Here is a 14738-nt window from a genome sequence, read left to right on the forward strand (position 1 = left end):
GGAATGAAGGGCTCCTGGAGGGCCTGTCTTCCTGGGGTTCCAAGTCTGGCTGGTAACCAAAAGTAAGGGATCTGCACAGGCTTGGGTCTCAGGCCTGAGGACTGGCCGTTCCAGGGGGGACCCTCTCCGGGTAGGGAGGGCTAAGGAGTCTCACACATCTTGCCATCAGCTGGGAGGAGGCAGAGGCCATGCAGAAGGTCTTGGCCCGGCCCTGTAAACAACTCAGAGCCACATACTGACAGCACGGTTCCCAGGAGGGACGAAGGACAGGTGGAATGTACCCATGGGCGAGGAGCTCTCTGACTGTGTAACTTGTAACTGTGCCTCATTCAGGTGTCTTTGCTCTTCCAGCATCACAGGACATTCTGGAATGTCTGCTTGGCCTGGGGATAGCCCTGGTCCCGGGTCCCTGGGAGTGACGAGGGCCAAGCATGCTCGGCAGGGCCAACTACAGCCCTTCCTGTTGGCCTCCTGGGCCCCTCCCGGCATTTCCTCCCCTTCTCGCCGAGGCTCCCGGGCATCGCGTGGCACCAAGGTCCAGCCATCGCCCCTCCTAGATGAGATGCACAATTAGGGCAGAGCAGGCTGAGCCGAGCATCAGACCCAAGCACAGGTAAAAGGTCATCACCACCCCTGTGGCCTCGGCCAGCTCCCTGGGCACGATCTTGGGCCCGTAAATGAGAGCCAGGGTGCTGAGGTAGCCGTTGCTGAGCCCCAGCAGGGAGGTGAAGAGCACCGGGTACACGTCGGACTGGAAGACCACCACCTGCAGGTGGACGCGGGGCTGGTAGTTGCAGAGCATGAAGAGGGGGACAAGGCAGGTCCGGAGGAGCACGAGCCCCGGGAGCACCTTGCTTCTGGGCCCCGGCACCTGGATCCAGGCGGTGATCTGCCGGCCGCACAGGTCGGCAAAGTTGTACAGGAGGAAGGTGGTGAGGGGGACGAAGAACTTGGTGGTCCATGGTGAGCCGGAGCCCTTGCCGAGGGACTCGATATTGGTGGAGATGGCGGGGAAGATGATGCTGGTGATAAAGAAGAGGTAGATGATGCAGAAGCCCAGGCCGGCCGTCTTCTTCAGGATGGGGCGGAGGGGTGGTGTCGAGGAGTCACTGGATCTGGGGGCCCCTGAAGAGGGGTTGGGGGAGTCCTGGGGTGGCTGTTCTTCACCAGAAAACACGGCTGGCCAAACAGGCTTCATGTAGTACCTGCAAGGGAGAGGCGAGGGGTCAGAGGGCCAGGAAGCTGGGATCTGGCGTTGCTGTGGCTGTGGTGTAGGCCGGCGGCTGTAGCTCTGATTCAGCTCCTAGCCTGGGAACCTCCATATGCTGTGAGTGCAGCCCTAAAAAGCAAGAAAAGAAAAGTAACATATACATGCTGCAATGAACCCAAATAATACAGAAGAGAAATGATAAAGGAGAGTAAGAACTCTTACTTCCCACTCTGGTCTCACTCCTTAGAGGTACAGATCATTAAAAATATGGTGTATATAGTTCCATGCACATGCAAACAGCCCATACGCACAGTTATGGACGCAGTAGTACGTTTCTTTAATTTTTTTCTTTTTAGGGTTGCACCTGTGGCATATGGAAGTTCTCAGGCTAGGGAGTCAAATCAGAGCTGCAGCTGCTGACCTATGCCACCGCCATACCAATGCCAGATCCAAGCTGCATCTGTGACCTGCACCACAACTCACAGCAAGCTGGATCCTTAACTACAGATCGGGGCCAGGGATTGAACCTGCATCCTCCTGGATACTAGTCGGGTTCGTTACCACTGAGCCACAACGGGAACTCCTACAGTTGCATTTCTTAACTAAAAGCGGGATTGAACTGTAGGTATTGTAAAACTTTTTGCAACAGTGTAATTCCTAAATATATATCTATGTTATATAACTAAATACAGGCATAATAATTAAACAGAAATGCATACAAACAATTGCCTAAAGAAACAGTACCTTGCAGCCATCCTTTCATACAGAGACAAGGCTCTCTGGCTCTCTTGTCTCTATGCTGTGATGCTGCAGAGTCTTCCACTATATGGATACATAATTTAACTGCTCCCCTAATGATGGACATTTAGGTTAGCTCCAGTTTTCTCTGCTACAAATATTGGTGCCAATGGACTATCCCTATACATAAATCCCTCCACACATACCCTACTATCTCAAGAGAGCAGATTTCCAGAAGAGGAACTGTGGGATCACAAGGCTTCTGATTTTAAAATCTTGATAGATATTGATAAACTGCTCTCTAGAGAGATAGAAACAATTTATCTCTGCTCTATACCACCCACGCACCCTAACTAAAGTAACCTGACCCTTCAATCTGCAGGAGAGCACTTGTTTTCTTCAAAAAACTGACCACAACTTTATAATCATTGTGTTAGTTTACTGATTTCTCGTCTGTCTCCTTCAACAGAAGACAGCTCCCTGGGGCAAAGAACATGTTTGGCTGTTTTTCAGCTAATTCCCCAGGGCACACAAAACAACCCCTTCAGAACATAATTGCTGATCACTTTATTGGAATCTAATATACAGCACAAATGAACCTGTCTACAGAAAAGAAATAAACTCATGGACATGGAGAACAGACTTGTGGGTGCCAAGGGGAAGGAGGAGGGATTAGGATGGACTGGGACTTTGGGGTTAGAAGATGCAAACTAGGAGTTCCCGTCATGGCGTAGTAGAAACGAATCCGACTAGGAACCATGAGGTGCGGGTTCGATCACTGGTCTCACTCAGTAGGTTAAGGCTCTGGCGTTGCCGTGAGCTGTGGTGTAGGTCGCAGATGAGGCTCAGATCTGGCGTGGCTGTGGCTGTGGCGTAGGTCGGCAGCTGTAACTCTGATTAGACCCCTAGGCCTGGGAACCTCCATATACCGCAGGAGCGGCCCTAAAAAGCAAAAAAAAAAGGAGAAGAAGATGCAAATGCAAGCTTGTGATGGAACATTGATGGAAGATAATGTGAGAAAAAGAATGTATATATATATATGTATAACTGGGTCACTCTGCTGCACAGCAGAAATTGACAGAACATTGTAAATCAACTCTAATAAAAAATTTTTAAGAATAAAAATAATTGCTGAAAGAACCAATAAGCCTCCAAATGTCTTTTCCCCAATATCAACACTGAATAAGATCAATTTTTTCAATTTCTGCTACTTTGACCAATGCAGAATAGGCTTGTGCTCTTTGCCTTGCTGTGTGACCTTGCCTGAGTCACTCAACCTCTCTGGGCTTTGGGTGCCTAAAAACCAGGAGACATACGCTGACTGTATTAACATACTTCAAACAGAGGACTTAGTGTGAGGTGAGGGAAAACAGGAGGTTGGTGGTAGCTGGGTTCTGGTTTCAGCCCCACTTCTGCCTCCCCTGTGACCTAGGCCAGGTACTACCCCTCTCGGGGCCTCAGTTTCCTCCTCTATGAAATGACAGAGTCCATAGCTGTAAGCTTTTGAGATCCTATCCTAAGAGGCTACATATTGTCAATAAGGCAGTCAGCGGGAGGAGTCCTCCCCAGAGTCACTTTTCCATGTGATGCTGAGCTAGGCACTTTGGCCTTGAACCATGTCTTATTTCCCAATCGCTATTTAGGGAAAGGACTTCTTACTTCCCCTTCTGTTCTGCATCAGGTCCTCCCCTTAGTGGCTCTAAGGAAGCTCTCCACCAGTTCCTTTGGCCAAAGCTCTTGCTCAAAAGTTCTTCCAAATCTAACTGCCCATCCCATGCTACTGCAATCAGCAGCCCCCAACACTGCATGAGACTCAGTTCCTCCTGGATGGGATGGAGCCGCCCAGCCCAGCCCTCCTGGGTGCAGTGACCGTGGGCTGCCCTTTAAGAAAGATTTAGCCTGAGCAGCCCTGGGAACACAGCTCTAAGCTCCATCCTCAGATGACTTTCCGTAAATCCAAAGTTTTGACCAAGGTGTTAAAGAGACGTTTCCATGGGCTGGCAGAGCCCTGGCTGTTCTCTGGCTCACATGCTTAGCTGGACAGGATTTTGGCCTGCTCAAGTGAGACCAAAAACTAGGGTGGCCACCTGTCTTGGTTTGGCTTGAGACTGTACTGGTTTTAGCACCGAGAGCCCCGTGACCTGAGGTCCCCTTCAGTCCAAGGCAAACAAGGAAGGCTGGCCGCCCACTGGGAACAGCCCACGCGAGGCTGACGAAGGACACGGGAAAACAGCAGGAGTGGTAGGAAACTCCTGCCTTCTGGTCAGTGACTCAGAAATAATTTAATCAGCAGTGACAAAGTTCCCAGCAGTGTACAGGGCACTGAGGGCACGTGAGTCAGCCACATCCCAGGAACCACAGGGACACACACTGTCATGGAGCACAGCTGGGTCATTTTTGATGACAGCCCTGAAGGGGCAGGGAGGCGATGGGCAGACTCATGGGTCTGTAGCCATCTGAGATACTGGGGGGACACAATGTCATCACTCAGCCCCCTTTTATCCCTCCTGAGGCCCCTGAGACCAGCTGAAAGTTATAAGAACCCTCTAACTGGGGGAGCAACCTGCTCCAGCAGAGTTGGGGCTCTGGTGAAGGCAGGAGTTCTGGGTATTAACAAGGCGCCTCTCACCGGGACAGGAAGAATGGGTGACGAGGAAGGACCTCGCAGTCACAAGCCAAGGAGGCAGCAGTACAATGCACAGAAAGGGTGTAGCCCTGGAAAGAGCTCTGTGGTCCAATCCCTGCCTACGACTCACCAGGTGAACAACCTGGGCATGTCTGTCCATCCCCCAAAGCCTCAGCTTCCTCATCGGTAAAATGGGAAGATATAGTAAGACCTGCACAAGGTCACCATACACCCTAAGTGAAAAAACTGGGAGTTTCCATAGTGGTGCAGTGGTTAATGAATCCAACTAGGAACCATGAGGTTGTGGGTTCGATCCTGGTCTCGCTCAGTGGGTTAAGGATCTGGCGTTGCCGTGAGCTCTGGTGTAGGTCACAGATGCGGCTCAGATCCAGCGGTGCTGTGGCTGCGGCGTAGGCTGGGGTCTACAGCTCCTATTGCACCCCTAGCCTGGGAACCTCCATATGCCATGGGAATGGCCCTGGAAAAGGAAAAGAAAAAAGAAAAAAAGAAAAAAACTGGACTGCTTTCTTTGCCCAGTGCCACCACGCCGAGTAGGTTCTGCTGGAGCGGGCAGAGCCAGGCCCTGCTCTCCCCAGCTCTGCCGGCTGGCACACTGGCACCACAGGCCGATTGCCAGACCTTTTTTTCTGTCTCAGTTTCACCACCTGAATGAAAGGGAAATAACTCTTGCCTTCCCTACATCAAGGAAGACCATGGATGTGAAAACACATTGAAAAGAATAAAATGCAAGAAAAAAAAGTCAAGGTTTTTTTTTTTTTTTTTTTAAGACTAGCAGGAAGCAAGAAAGGAAGAGGAGGAAGGAGAAAGGGAAAGCAAGAGAGAGACTAAGGAAAGAGGCCCTGGGAGGTGGAGAGAGGCCTCAGAGGACAGGGGTGAATGACACAGGTGTGGAGTTGGGCTCGAATCCTGATTGTGCTGCCAATGGGCTGTGGGACTCAGGCAAGTAATTCCACCTCTCTGAGCCGGGTTTCTTGTGTATGCATGGGAACAATCACGATAAGTCACAGGGCTGCACCGATGAGGAGCAGGTGGGTGAGCTTTGAAGGAGAGGTGTCCCAAGAGGCTGGCAGCATGCAAAGAAGGAGGGGAGGGTGCTTTGCCAGGGAAGTGCCTGTCCCCCTTATCCTTCCTCAGCTCCCGCTGTGGCCACCTGCCCTCCCTCACAGAACGCTCGAGGACTCCAGCTGTTTCTCACATTCCTTGGCTCGGCTGATTTATGGAGCAACTCCTTGAGCTGGGCACAGTCCGAGGCATGGGATCCAGCCAACAACGAAACCCACACAACTTCTGCCCTGCCGGAGGGAAGGGTCACGCTCCAGCAGGGAGACCTACTCAGGGGCTAGAAGAACGCAGGGGGCTGGCATAAAGCCATAGGCACGAGGGAAAGAAGGATGCTGGAGGGATGGAGGGATGGAGCTCAGGGCCTCACCTGGCGTAGTCCAACCGTGGCAGCAGCAGGTAGAGCCCGATGCAGAGCGCCAGGAAGACGTCCGCCGTCAGGAAGAAGGCCAGGGCGCTGTCCGTCACGTCGCTGGACGCCGCCAGGTCCACCAGTGAGGCCACGGCACTGATGGTGCCCCCCATGGCTCCTCCTGTGGAGAGCGCGGGACCCCACGGAGCCAGTCAGGGCAGGTCCATCCTCCCTGCTCTCAGGCCCGGCTTCTCTCTGCTCGGGCTTAACAGAACCAAAATCAGTCCTTGATGCTGAGGAAAATGCTGCAGTTCTCATGGTATCCCGAGGCCTTGGCAGACACGGACCCATCCTGCAGCCGTGGGCACTCTGGCTCTACCAGGGTCTCCCCAGCCTGGCTGCTCCCAAGGAGGCAGATGGCCTCCAAGGCTTCACCTGCTTCTCGGTCTGGCCTCCGACACTTGACACTTGACCCTCTGTCTTTATTGCCCTTTGGATGGGCTCAGAATCTTTAGGGTCAGAGGTCGGCCATCTCAGAGAGCTCCTCTCCCTGCCCTGGGCCCCCATCACCCACCAGCTGCACTGGGCAAGAGGCTGAGGCGTGTCTAAGCACAGGCTCTCCGGCGGAGGAGGCAAAGAAATGAAAGTTTGCATGGCGATTAAGGGCACAGACTCTAGAATCAAACCATCTGAGTCCTCTCCTGGCTCTACCACTTCTAGCTGTGTGACCTTCAGCAAGTCACTTAACCTCTCTGTGCCTTGATTTCCCCATCTGTAAAATGGGGGGGGGGTTAAAAAACCCACCTCTAAGGGCTGTTATGAAGATTAAAAGGATCATTACGTGTAAAGCAGAACTGTGCCTGGCACTGAGAAGCGCCATATAAACCCTCCCAGATTCCCAATTAGGTGTCTGGCTATCTCTGACTTCCTACATCAAAGCAGCAACAACAGGGTAAACCCTTTGCCAAGAGGGTGCCAACTTCTGAGAAGCTGTAATCCCCACCTGGGTGTTTTGTAAGAACTGGAGTTAAACTCAGGAAGACATTCCCCGGCTGCCCTGAGGAAGAGATCTTAACATCACTGCCTCTTGATTTTCCTCTCTCTTCCCAACTTGTAGAGAATTTACAATATTATCATCAACAACAAACCAGGCCTCCGGGAGCTCATCCTTCATGACTCCCTACTTTATCTCATCAGTTATGGAAATACATGCAAATGAAGGGCTTAAAAAAAATGCCAGTACCAAACAAATGAATTTTGTCCTCAGATGCCAACACATACAGGACTCACAGATGGGCTCCTCTGGACAGAAAACAACGAGGGGCTGGTGAGGGGCGCTGGGGTTCTGGGAGATTGGGACACCTCGCACCTGCCAGGGTGACTGGCACCCACTGGGTGCTTCACATGGGGAGGACAATGCCTTACGGCCCAGGGTGATGAATACTGAAGTGTGATGTGAGATTTCTCCACTTTTTCAAAATGGGCTTTCTTAAAATTTCACAGGAGAGTCTCCTCTGGAAGGCCAGACGACCTTAAGGGCCCCTTGCCAACACAAACACTGTGTTTGGTCACCAGTTCCTGGAGAGACAGCCAGCAAGAATATTATATATGCTCCAGCAGGATGGAGGGAGATGAGGGGACAAGGGCTGAGAACCAGGTGACAAGGGATTAAATCCAGTGTTTGGCGGCCACTTCCCCCAGCCTAGGCATGCCCTTCCTGAAGCACTGCCGGGGGCATGTTGATTGTGCTCAGGAAACTTAGCAATGGGTCCACTCTTATTTTATTTTATGCCCGTGGGTTTCTCCCAGGATACAGCCAGAAGCCCAATCTTATATCAAAAAATGGCAAACAGGTTTGAGCTCACATCTGAACTCTGATCTGTTCACAGGGACTGTCTCCAGTGCTGTGCTGAGAAGGATTTAGAAGCTTTGGAGAAAAGATTCAGATCAATTAGTGATGCCTGGCAGCGCATGGGCATGGGGAGGGGACACACACCTCTGCCATCCCTGTCACATACTACTTGGCATTATCCGTGAATGGGCACAGAGCAAATTCCTTTTTTTTTTTTTTGGCTTTTGTCTTTTTTAGGGCCGCACCCATGGCATACGGAGGTTCGCAGGCTAGGGGTCTAATCGGAGCTACAGCTGCCAGCCTACACCACAGCCACAGCCACACCAGATCTGAGCTGCATCTGCAACCTCACCATAGCTCATGGCAACACCGGATCCTTAACCCACTGCGCGAGGCCAGGGATCGAACCCGCAAACTCATGGTTCCTAATCGGATTCATTTCCGCTGCGCCATGACGGGAGCTTCCAGAGCAAATTCTTTGCAAAATTCTTCTCAAGTGGGCAAATGCTTATAGCCCCCCTTCATGCAACACTAACATGCAGAAATACTGAACAGAGCAGCTGAGTCCCCCATCTTGCCTGAAGGGATGGTGGTCTCCTGGGAAAGCACAGATTCTTCCTGACCCAGGTCTTTTTACCTTGTTGAGACAACTGGGCAAGGACAGAACTGCTAAGGTCTGGACAACAGGCTTGGGTTAGCATCGAAATTTCAGTTTAAGGGGTCAGCTCAAGTCGCATCAGCAACGCCTCCCCTCACCCCATAAAATGCCAACGTTCAAGGTAACAGAGGAGTTTATTACTAGGCCATCAGCTCCTAGGAGGCTGAGTCTTGCTCAGCTTTGAGTCCCCGGCACATAGTAGATCTGCTATAAAATTAGAGGGGAAGAAAAGACAGAAGGGAGGAAAGAAGGAGAAAAGAAAGGAGAAAAGGTAAGGGAAAGGTAAAATAAGGAGAAGGGAAGGGGAGAGAAGGAGGTGGGGGAGAAGGAGGGTGGGAAAGAATGAAACATCGGTTCAAGAAACGCTCTTGGAAGGCAGACTGTATTTTCCAAAAGTAGCCTGAACTATGTCTCCCCTCCCACCTGCTCTTCTTACAGTATGATTTTCATACTCACCCACTGAGATATGTAGATCTGTTTTCTCCCCTTGAATTCAAGTGGGTTTAGGGCTAGAGTGGGAGTGAGTCTACATGTCTTTCATGGCTAAGTCGTCAAAGGAAGTAACGCTTCTGCCTGGGTCTCTTGGGATGCTTGCTCTTGTGACTCAGATGCCATGCCATGGGGAAGCCCAAGCAGCCCTGGTGAGGTGCAGGTGGAGAGGAACGCTTGCCCCAGCCCCAACCCTGACTGAGCTTCCAGCCAAGAGCCAGTACCAACATGCTGGCCGGGTAAGCTCACCATCTGGAAAGTGGATCCTCTAGGCCCAAGTGAGCTAACCTGGCTGATGCCACGTGGGGCAGAGGAGAGCTGCCCCCGCCAGCTCCTACCCAAAATGTAGATTTGTGAACCAAAGAAATAACTGTCATTGTTCTAAGCCACTAAGGTTTGGGGTGCTTTGTAACACAATAATAGAGCACGGAAATACATTTAACACTCATTTCCTTTTCCAGAAGGGTTACCACATGCTCACCTCTGGCTCCTTCGAATGACCCCCGGGGGGACTGACCTGGTCAGCAGTCTGGACCCCAGCTCTCACCTGATATCAGCGCCTGGGAATTCCTCATGGGGAAGGAGCCAGTCATGCCAAAGACGCTGCTACTGAAGATGGTGGAGGTGCCGCTGAGGATGGCCATGCAGATGATGGTGAGGGCAAAGAAGCTGCGGGTCCAGGAGGAGGTATCCACCTTCACCAGCACCGTCATCATCACAAAGATGGACAGCATGACAGTCAGCGAGGCCAGCACGCGGACACGAAGCGGAACCCTACGGTGAGGATGCCAGAGGCAGTTAGAGACCCCCTCAGGCATCACGCCGGGCAGGGGGGTTGGTGAACACTCCGAAGGGAAGCAGGTGTGCTCAGTGGCTGGGATTGATCGTGCACGCTGCCGTCAGGAGGCCTGGGTCTGAATCCTGCCTTCCCCACCAGGCTGTGTGCCCTCGGATAAATGACTCAATCATTCTGGTTTCAGCTTCTGCATCTGTACAACAGAAGGAAGAATCGATCTCCCAGGAGGGGTGATTGTGAGGGTCTCTGCGGAGGGGTGTGTGGAGCCAGGGAGCAGTGCCTGGCTCAGGGCAAGTGCTCTCAGACGCTGCTTCCCATCTTGCTGTGAGGTTCAAGGATAGGACATGAGAGCTCTTGGGGCAGGACCCCTGCTCCTCCCGCCACAGCACTGAGCTCCCGCTGGCTTTGTGTAGTGTTTGAACAGAATAACCACCCACTGGGCTTCTTTCCCCCAAAACATAGCATGAGACGTGAGGGGAGAAAGGAAGAAAATCGTCGTCTTCGTCATCATAGCGAACACTGAGACAGCACTTCATTTGGTTGTGTCATGGGTTTTATTGTTTTTTGTTTTTTTAAATTTTATTGAGTATAGTTGACTTACGACGACGCTGTATTAGCTTCAGGTGTTCAGCAAAGTGAATCAGTTATACATATAAATATATCCATTTTTTCCCCTAGAGGTTATTATAACGTATCGAGTAGATTTTCTTGTGCTGCACAATACGTTCTCGCTAATCATCTGTTTTATACAATAGTGTGCATGTTATTCCCAATCTCCCAATTCCTCCCTCCCCCAACGGTTTCACCTACGGTAACTGCTCAGATGGGTGTTGAAATCTGTGACTTTGTTTCTGTTTTATAAATAAGTTTTTCGTATCTTTTTTTTATTAGATGCCACCTATAAGTGATATTATACGAGCCATTCATTTGTGCTAGGTACCCTACTAAGTGTTTTCTAAATGCTAGCTCGTTGAATTCTCACATCAGCTCTAACAAATAGGGATTCTTCCCTCTCCCACATATGCAGATAAGGAAACCAAGGTCAGAGAGGCTAAGGAACGTGTTCAAGGTCACACAGCTGTGAACTCAGGAAGTCTGCTCCCACCTGTGCTCTCAGAGTGACACTCTACTGCCTCCCTGGGGGTGAAGGAAATATGGGTGGTCCAGAACCGGTGGCCAGGGCAGAAGGGTGCTCCTGTGATGGTCTCGGTTGTCATGGGCAGCAGCTGATGCCAAACCAGAGCCAGCTCCCCACTCCTAAATGTCAGCCATGCACCCCTCCCAGCCCCAAACCTGCCCAGACACCACCCTGCGGGGAGAAGCAGGGAAGCTGGGCTTCACTGAGAAACTGCACATTTTCATTCCAAGGACAGAGAACATCGTCTAAAGAGGCTGTTTAAATCATCAGATTAAACTAAGCTTTAAACCGGATTGGATGTTTAGTTAATTTTCCTGCTAAGCAGTGGATGAGGGCTGGGCGAAAAGCCAGATTAGTTATACACACAGTTCTTTTGGATAAAAAAGAAAGACATGAAAGGTAGGGAAAAAAACACATGTACATAAATAGGTGTGAAAGATGATCCTGAAAAGCAAGAAAGGGTTTTTCTGAGTGCTTTTGTGGCCCTGGGCTAATTTGAGTTTCCTTCCAGTCCTTGGCTGAAGGTAGAGCAGGTGCTGCCTTGGCTTTGTCAGGGGCAGAAAGAAGGGAAGAGCTAGTTAGTTCAAGGTTGTGGCCTGAGGCCCTGGGCTGCTGGATGAGGATCTAGGTCTGCTGCCCCCAGCCCATGGCCGTCTTCTAACTCGCATGTCCCCTCTGGTGAGTTTACAGCATAGATGCAGGGGCCAACTTCTGTGTGTTGGATGCCCTGGGACACAGGACAGATGAGGGACAGGCATTTTGATCCTGTGTGCAAAGTGCTCCATCAGCAGGGTCAAAGGGCATCCTGGATACATCCAAGGGGCACAAAATCCACCTTGGGCACATCATAGTTTTTTGAAAGTGATACCATGCTGCGGTATGAGGGGTGTCTGGCTGTGAGTGCATGCCTTGTGAGAGAGAGTGGAGCACGTTTGAGGAATTAAAATGGACTCTGGCTGCAGGTGAGATTGAGATCAGAGGTTGCTGGGCAGACACGGAGCCCCACCTTAGAGGTCCTTGTCCACCTGGTAAGTGCCAGGACTTGATCCTCAAACTGGGGCATTGAGTGGGCATGCAGTCTTTGTCTGCCAGCAGCCTCCCACCCCAAGCACCCCTTCCTCCATGTCAAGTTGTCCGGTGGAGGGGGCCGGTCATAGCGTCTATATCAACCCATCTGCAAATGAGGGCACGTGATCAGAGTGTCCCATACCCTGCCCCTCCACCACTGGATTAAGCACCAGCATGTGAGCTAATCGGAGCTGCTGGTCACCCTGTGGCCAGCTGTACGGGAAGAGGCCACATGCGGGATGAAGCCAAGCAGACATACATAGAGCCCAGAGACATCGGATAAGAAGGAGAGCCCTGCTGGAGTTCCCATCATGGCACAGTGGAAAAGAATCTAAGAACTATGAGGTTTTGGGTTCGATTCCTGGCCTCGCTCAGTGGGTTAAGGATCCAGTGTTGCCATGACCTGTGGTGTAGGTCGCAGACGCGGCTCAGATCTGGTGTGGATGTGGCTGTGGCTGTGGTGTAGGATGGCAGCTGTAGCTCCGATTAGACCCCTAGCCTGGGAACCTCTACATGCTGCGGGAGCAGCCCTAAAAAGCGGGGGAAAAAAAGAAGAAGAAGAGCCCTGTGGATACTGGCCATCCCCTAGATCCAGCAATGGAGGCAGACCCGACTTTCATTTTCCAGGGAAAGAATGAGAAAATCCTTTTTGTGTCTCTCTGGTTTGTTACCAAGGGTGCCAACCAACACAAAGGGTCTCCAGTTGGAGAGAGCATGGCCTGAAACTCCACCTCTGTGCCAGGGGTGTCCTGCCCATGTACCCTACCCCCCTCCCAGGAAGCAGGCAGTGACACAGTGCCAGGCAATGAACACCTCCCAAGGGCAGCCTTCAGCCAACGCTGGGGAAGTGGGCGGCTAAATACCCCAGCTCCCTTCCCCTCGGGTGTGTGCTCCACCCTGGCTCCAGAGCTCAGGACGGGTCAAGTTTGGTCACCCTGTGGGAGCTGGCTTGATAAGGCATCCTTTACTGGCTGCCATCCCTTCCTGGCCTCCCCACTCTCTGATCTTGGCCTCCCAAATAAACTACTTGCACTCGAACCCTTGTTGCGGGGTATATTTCGGAGACACACCACATCAAGACACAGCTTCCTAGGGTTGGCAGGAGCCTGGGCAGGAGCTGGGAGGCAGCCGGATGGATGGAGCACCTTGACCTCAGAGGCCCAGCGTACCTACTGTACCTGCATGCCAGGTGCCCTGAAGGCTGGTGGTCAGGACTTACCTCTGATGCTTGGGGTGATCCTACGTATTTAGCCCTGCCACACAGTACCCCCCACTCTCTCCCAGCAGCTGAAGCCCCCCATCCACCCCAAAGATAAGAGCTACAGGGGGGAGTTCCCACTGTAGCTCAGTGGGTAACGAAGCCAACTAGTATCCATGAGGATGCAGGTTCTGTCCCTGGCCTCCCTCAGTGGGTTAAGGATCCGGCATTGCCCCAAGGTGCGGCGTAGGTCACAGAAGCAGCTTGGATCTGGCATTGCCGTGGCTGTGGTGTAGGCTGGCAGCTGCTGATCAGATTCGACCCCTAGCCTGGGAACCTCCATGTGCCGTGGGTGTGTCCCCCCCCCCCGCAAAAATAAATAAATAAATAAATAAATAAATAAATAAATAAAGAGCTCCAGGGCATAGAGCCTGAATCTGGAGACAAAGCCCTGCTGACTCTGCCACTAATTCACTGTGTGACCCCAGGTATATGTTATTCAGCCTTTCTGGCCTTCAGTTTCCTCATCTTAAAAAAGGAAGAGGTGGGACAAGATAACATCAGGTCCCTTCCAGTTTATGATTCTAAATCTGAAAAAATTCAAGTGGAAAGAGAAGCTGGGGACAAATGCCCCAACATTTTAGCAGTTCCCTGGGATAAGAAGGAAGCAGAGAACAGACTAGGAGCCATAAGAAGCATTGCAGGGACAGGTTCTGTCTGGTTCTCACCCCCACGGCTGGCACAGGGCCCGGCAGGCACCTGGTAAACATTTGCTGGACACACAGATTGACACGTGAGAGGTACGAGCTGGGTGCTAGGCGTCAGCCTCCCTTGCACTCTCTGCCTCTTGACCCCACAGCACAGCAGGGAGACAGCTGGCAACATCAGCAGCCATCCAGCCAGTCTTGGGAGCGACCTCTGCCCCCAGCCATCTCCTCACAGACACAGTCCACCCCAGGAATGCTGCCGGCATCACAGAAGCTCCCCTGTGCTGGTGACAACAAGGCAAGTAGTGGCTTGAATGGGAACGTTGCTTTGGAGACAGCTGGGGGACTTGGTACCCAGGCAGCCCCATGGCAGGGAGATGAGGGCAGAGTGGGAGCTGAGGAGTGAACATCAAATGCCTTACAGAAGCGAGGCGGTTCCCAGCTCTGCCTCTGCTCCCCCATAAGGTCCCTCACCTGCACAGGTCTCCTCACTTGCTAATTACCTGCTGCAGAACCCATTCTCAGCTGGAGCCTCCGTGCACAGGCCTCCAGGCCCTTTGGGATCTTGCCTGGGGCTATTTTCAATGCTCATAAAGCTTTATGAAATGTGCCCTGTGCACGCCGGCCCTGCATCCACTAATGGGGGCTGCTGCCTTACTCTCTGCTTCTTTCCACCCGGGGCAGGGACAGTGCAGGGGCTGGTGACACTGCTGGGATCTTAGGCAAAGTCTGGACAAGTGCTGCCCTGGGGTTGGTGGTTCTGCTCTGGGACAGAGGATGGCTGAGGTGACAGCTCCAGCCCTGGGACCCTGACGTGAGATTCTTG

General features: G+C 52.0%; 1 protein-coding gene across 1 annotated transcript; it reads right to left on the reverse strand.

Annotated features, from left to right (window-relative positions):
• Nucleotides 1–479: 479 nt before the first annotated feature.
• Nucleotides 480–9838, reverse strand: LOC125119078 (equilibrative nucleoside transporter 3-like). The gene is made up of 3 exons (XM_047765930.1): nt 9553–9838; nt 6025–6187; nt 480–1205 (listed from the first exon to the last, which is right to left on the reverse strand). The coding sequence occupies exons 1-3, from the start codon at nt 9821–9823 to the stop codon at nt 554–556; spliced, it is 1086 nt and encodes a 361-aa protein (XP_047621886.1). The 5' UTR covers nt 9824–9838; the 3' UTR covers nt 480–553.
• Nucleotides 9839–14738: the final 4900 nt, after the last annotated feature.

The sequence above is a fragment of the Phacochoerus africanus genome, unplaced genomic scaffold, assembly GCF_016906955.1.
Source record: "Phacochoerus africanus isolate WHEZ1 unplaced genomic scaffold, ROS_Pafr_v1 Scaffold_105, whole genome shotgun sequence".
NCBI classification, from domain to species: domain Eukaryota; kingdom Metazoa; phylum Chordata; class Mammalia; order Artiodactyla; family Suidae; genus Phacochoerus; species Phacochoerus africanus.

Coding starts and splice junctions, on each gene's coding strand:
- LOC125119078 (XM_047765930.1), bottom strand. CDS start 9,823: ATGCCTGAGGGGGTCTCTAACTGCCTCTGGCATCCTCACCGTAGGGTT. Junction 6,188..9,552: donor TTCCCAGGCGCTGATATCAG/GTGAGAGCTGGG, acceptor CGCTCTCCACAG/GAGGAGCCATGGGGGGCACC. Junction 1,206..6,024: donor CCACGGTTGGACTACGCCAG/GTGAGGCCCTGA, acceptor TCTCCCTTGCAG/GTACTACATGAAGCCTGTTT.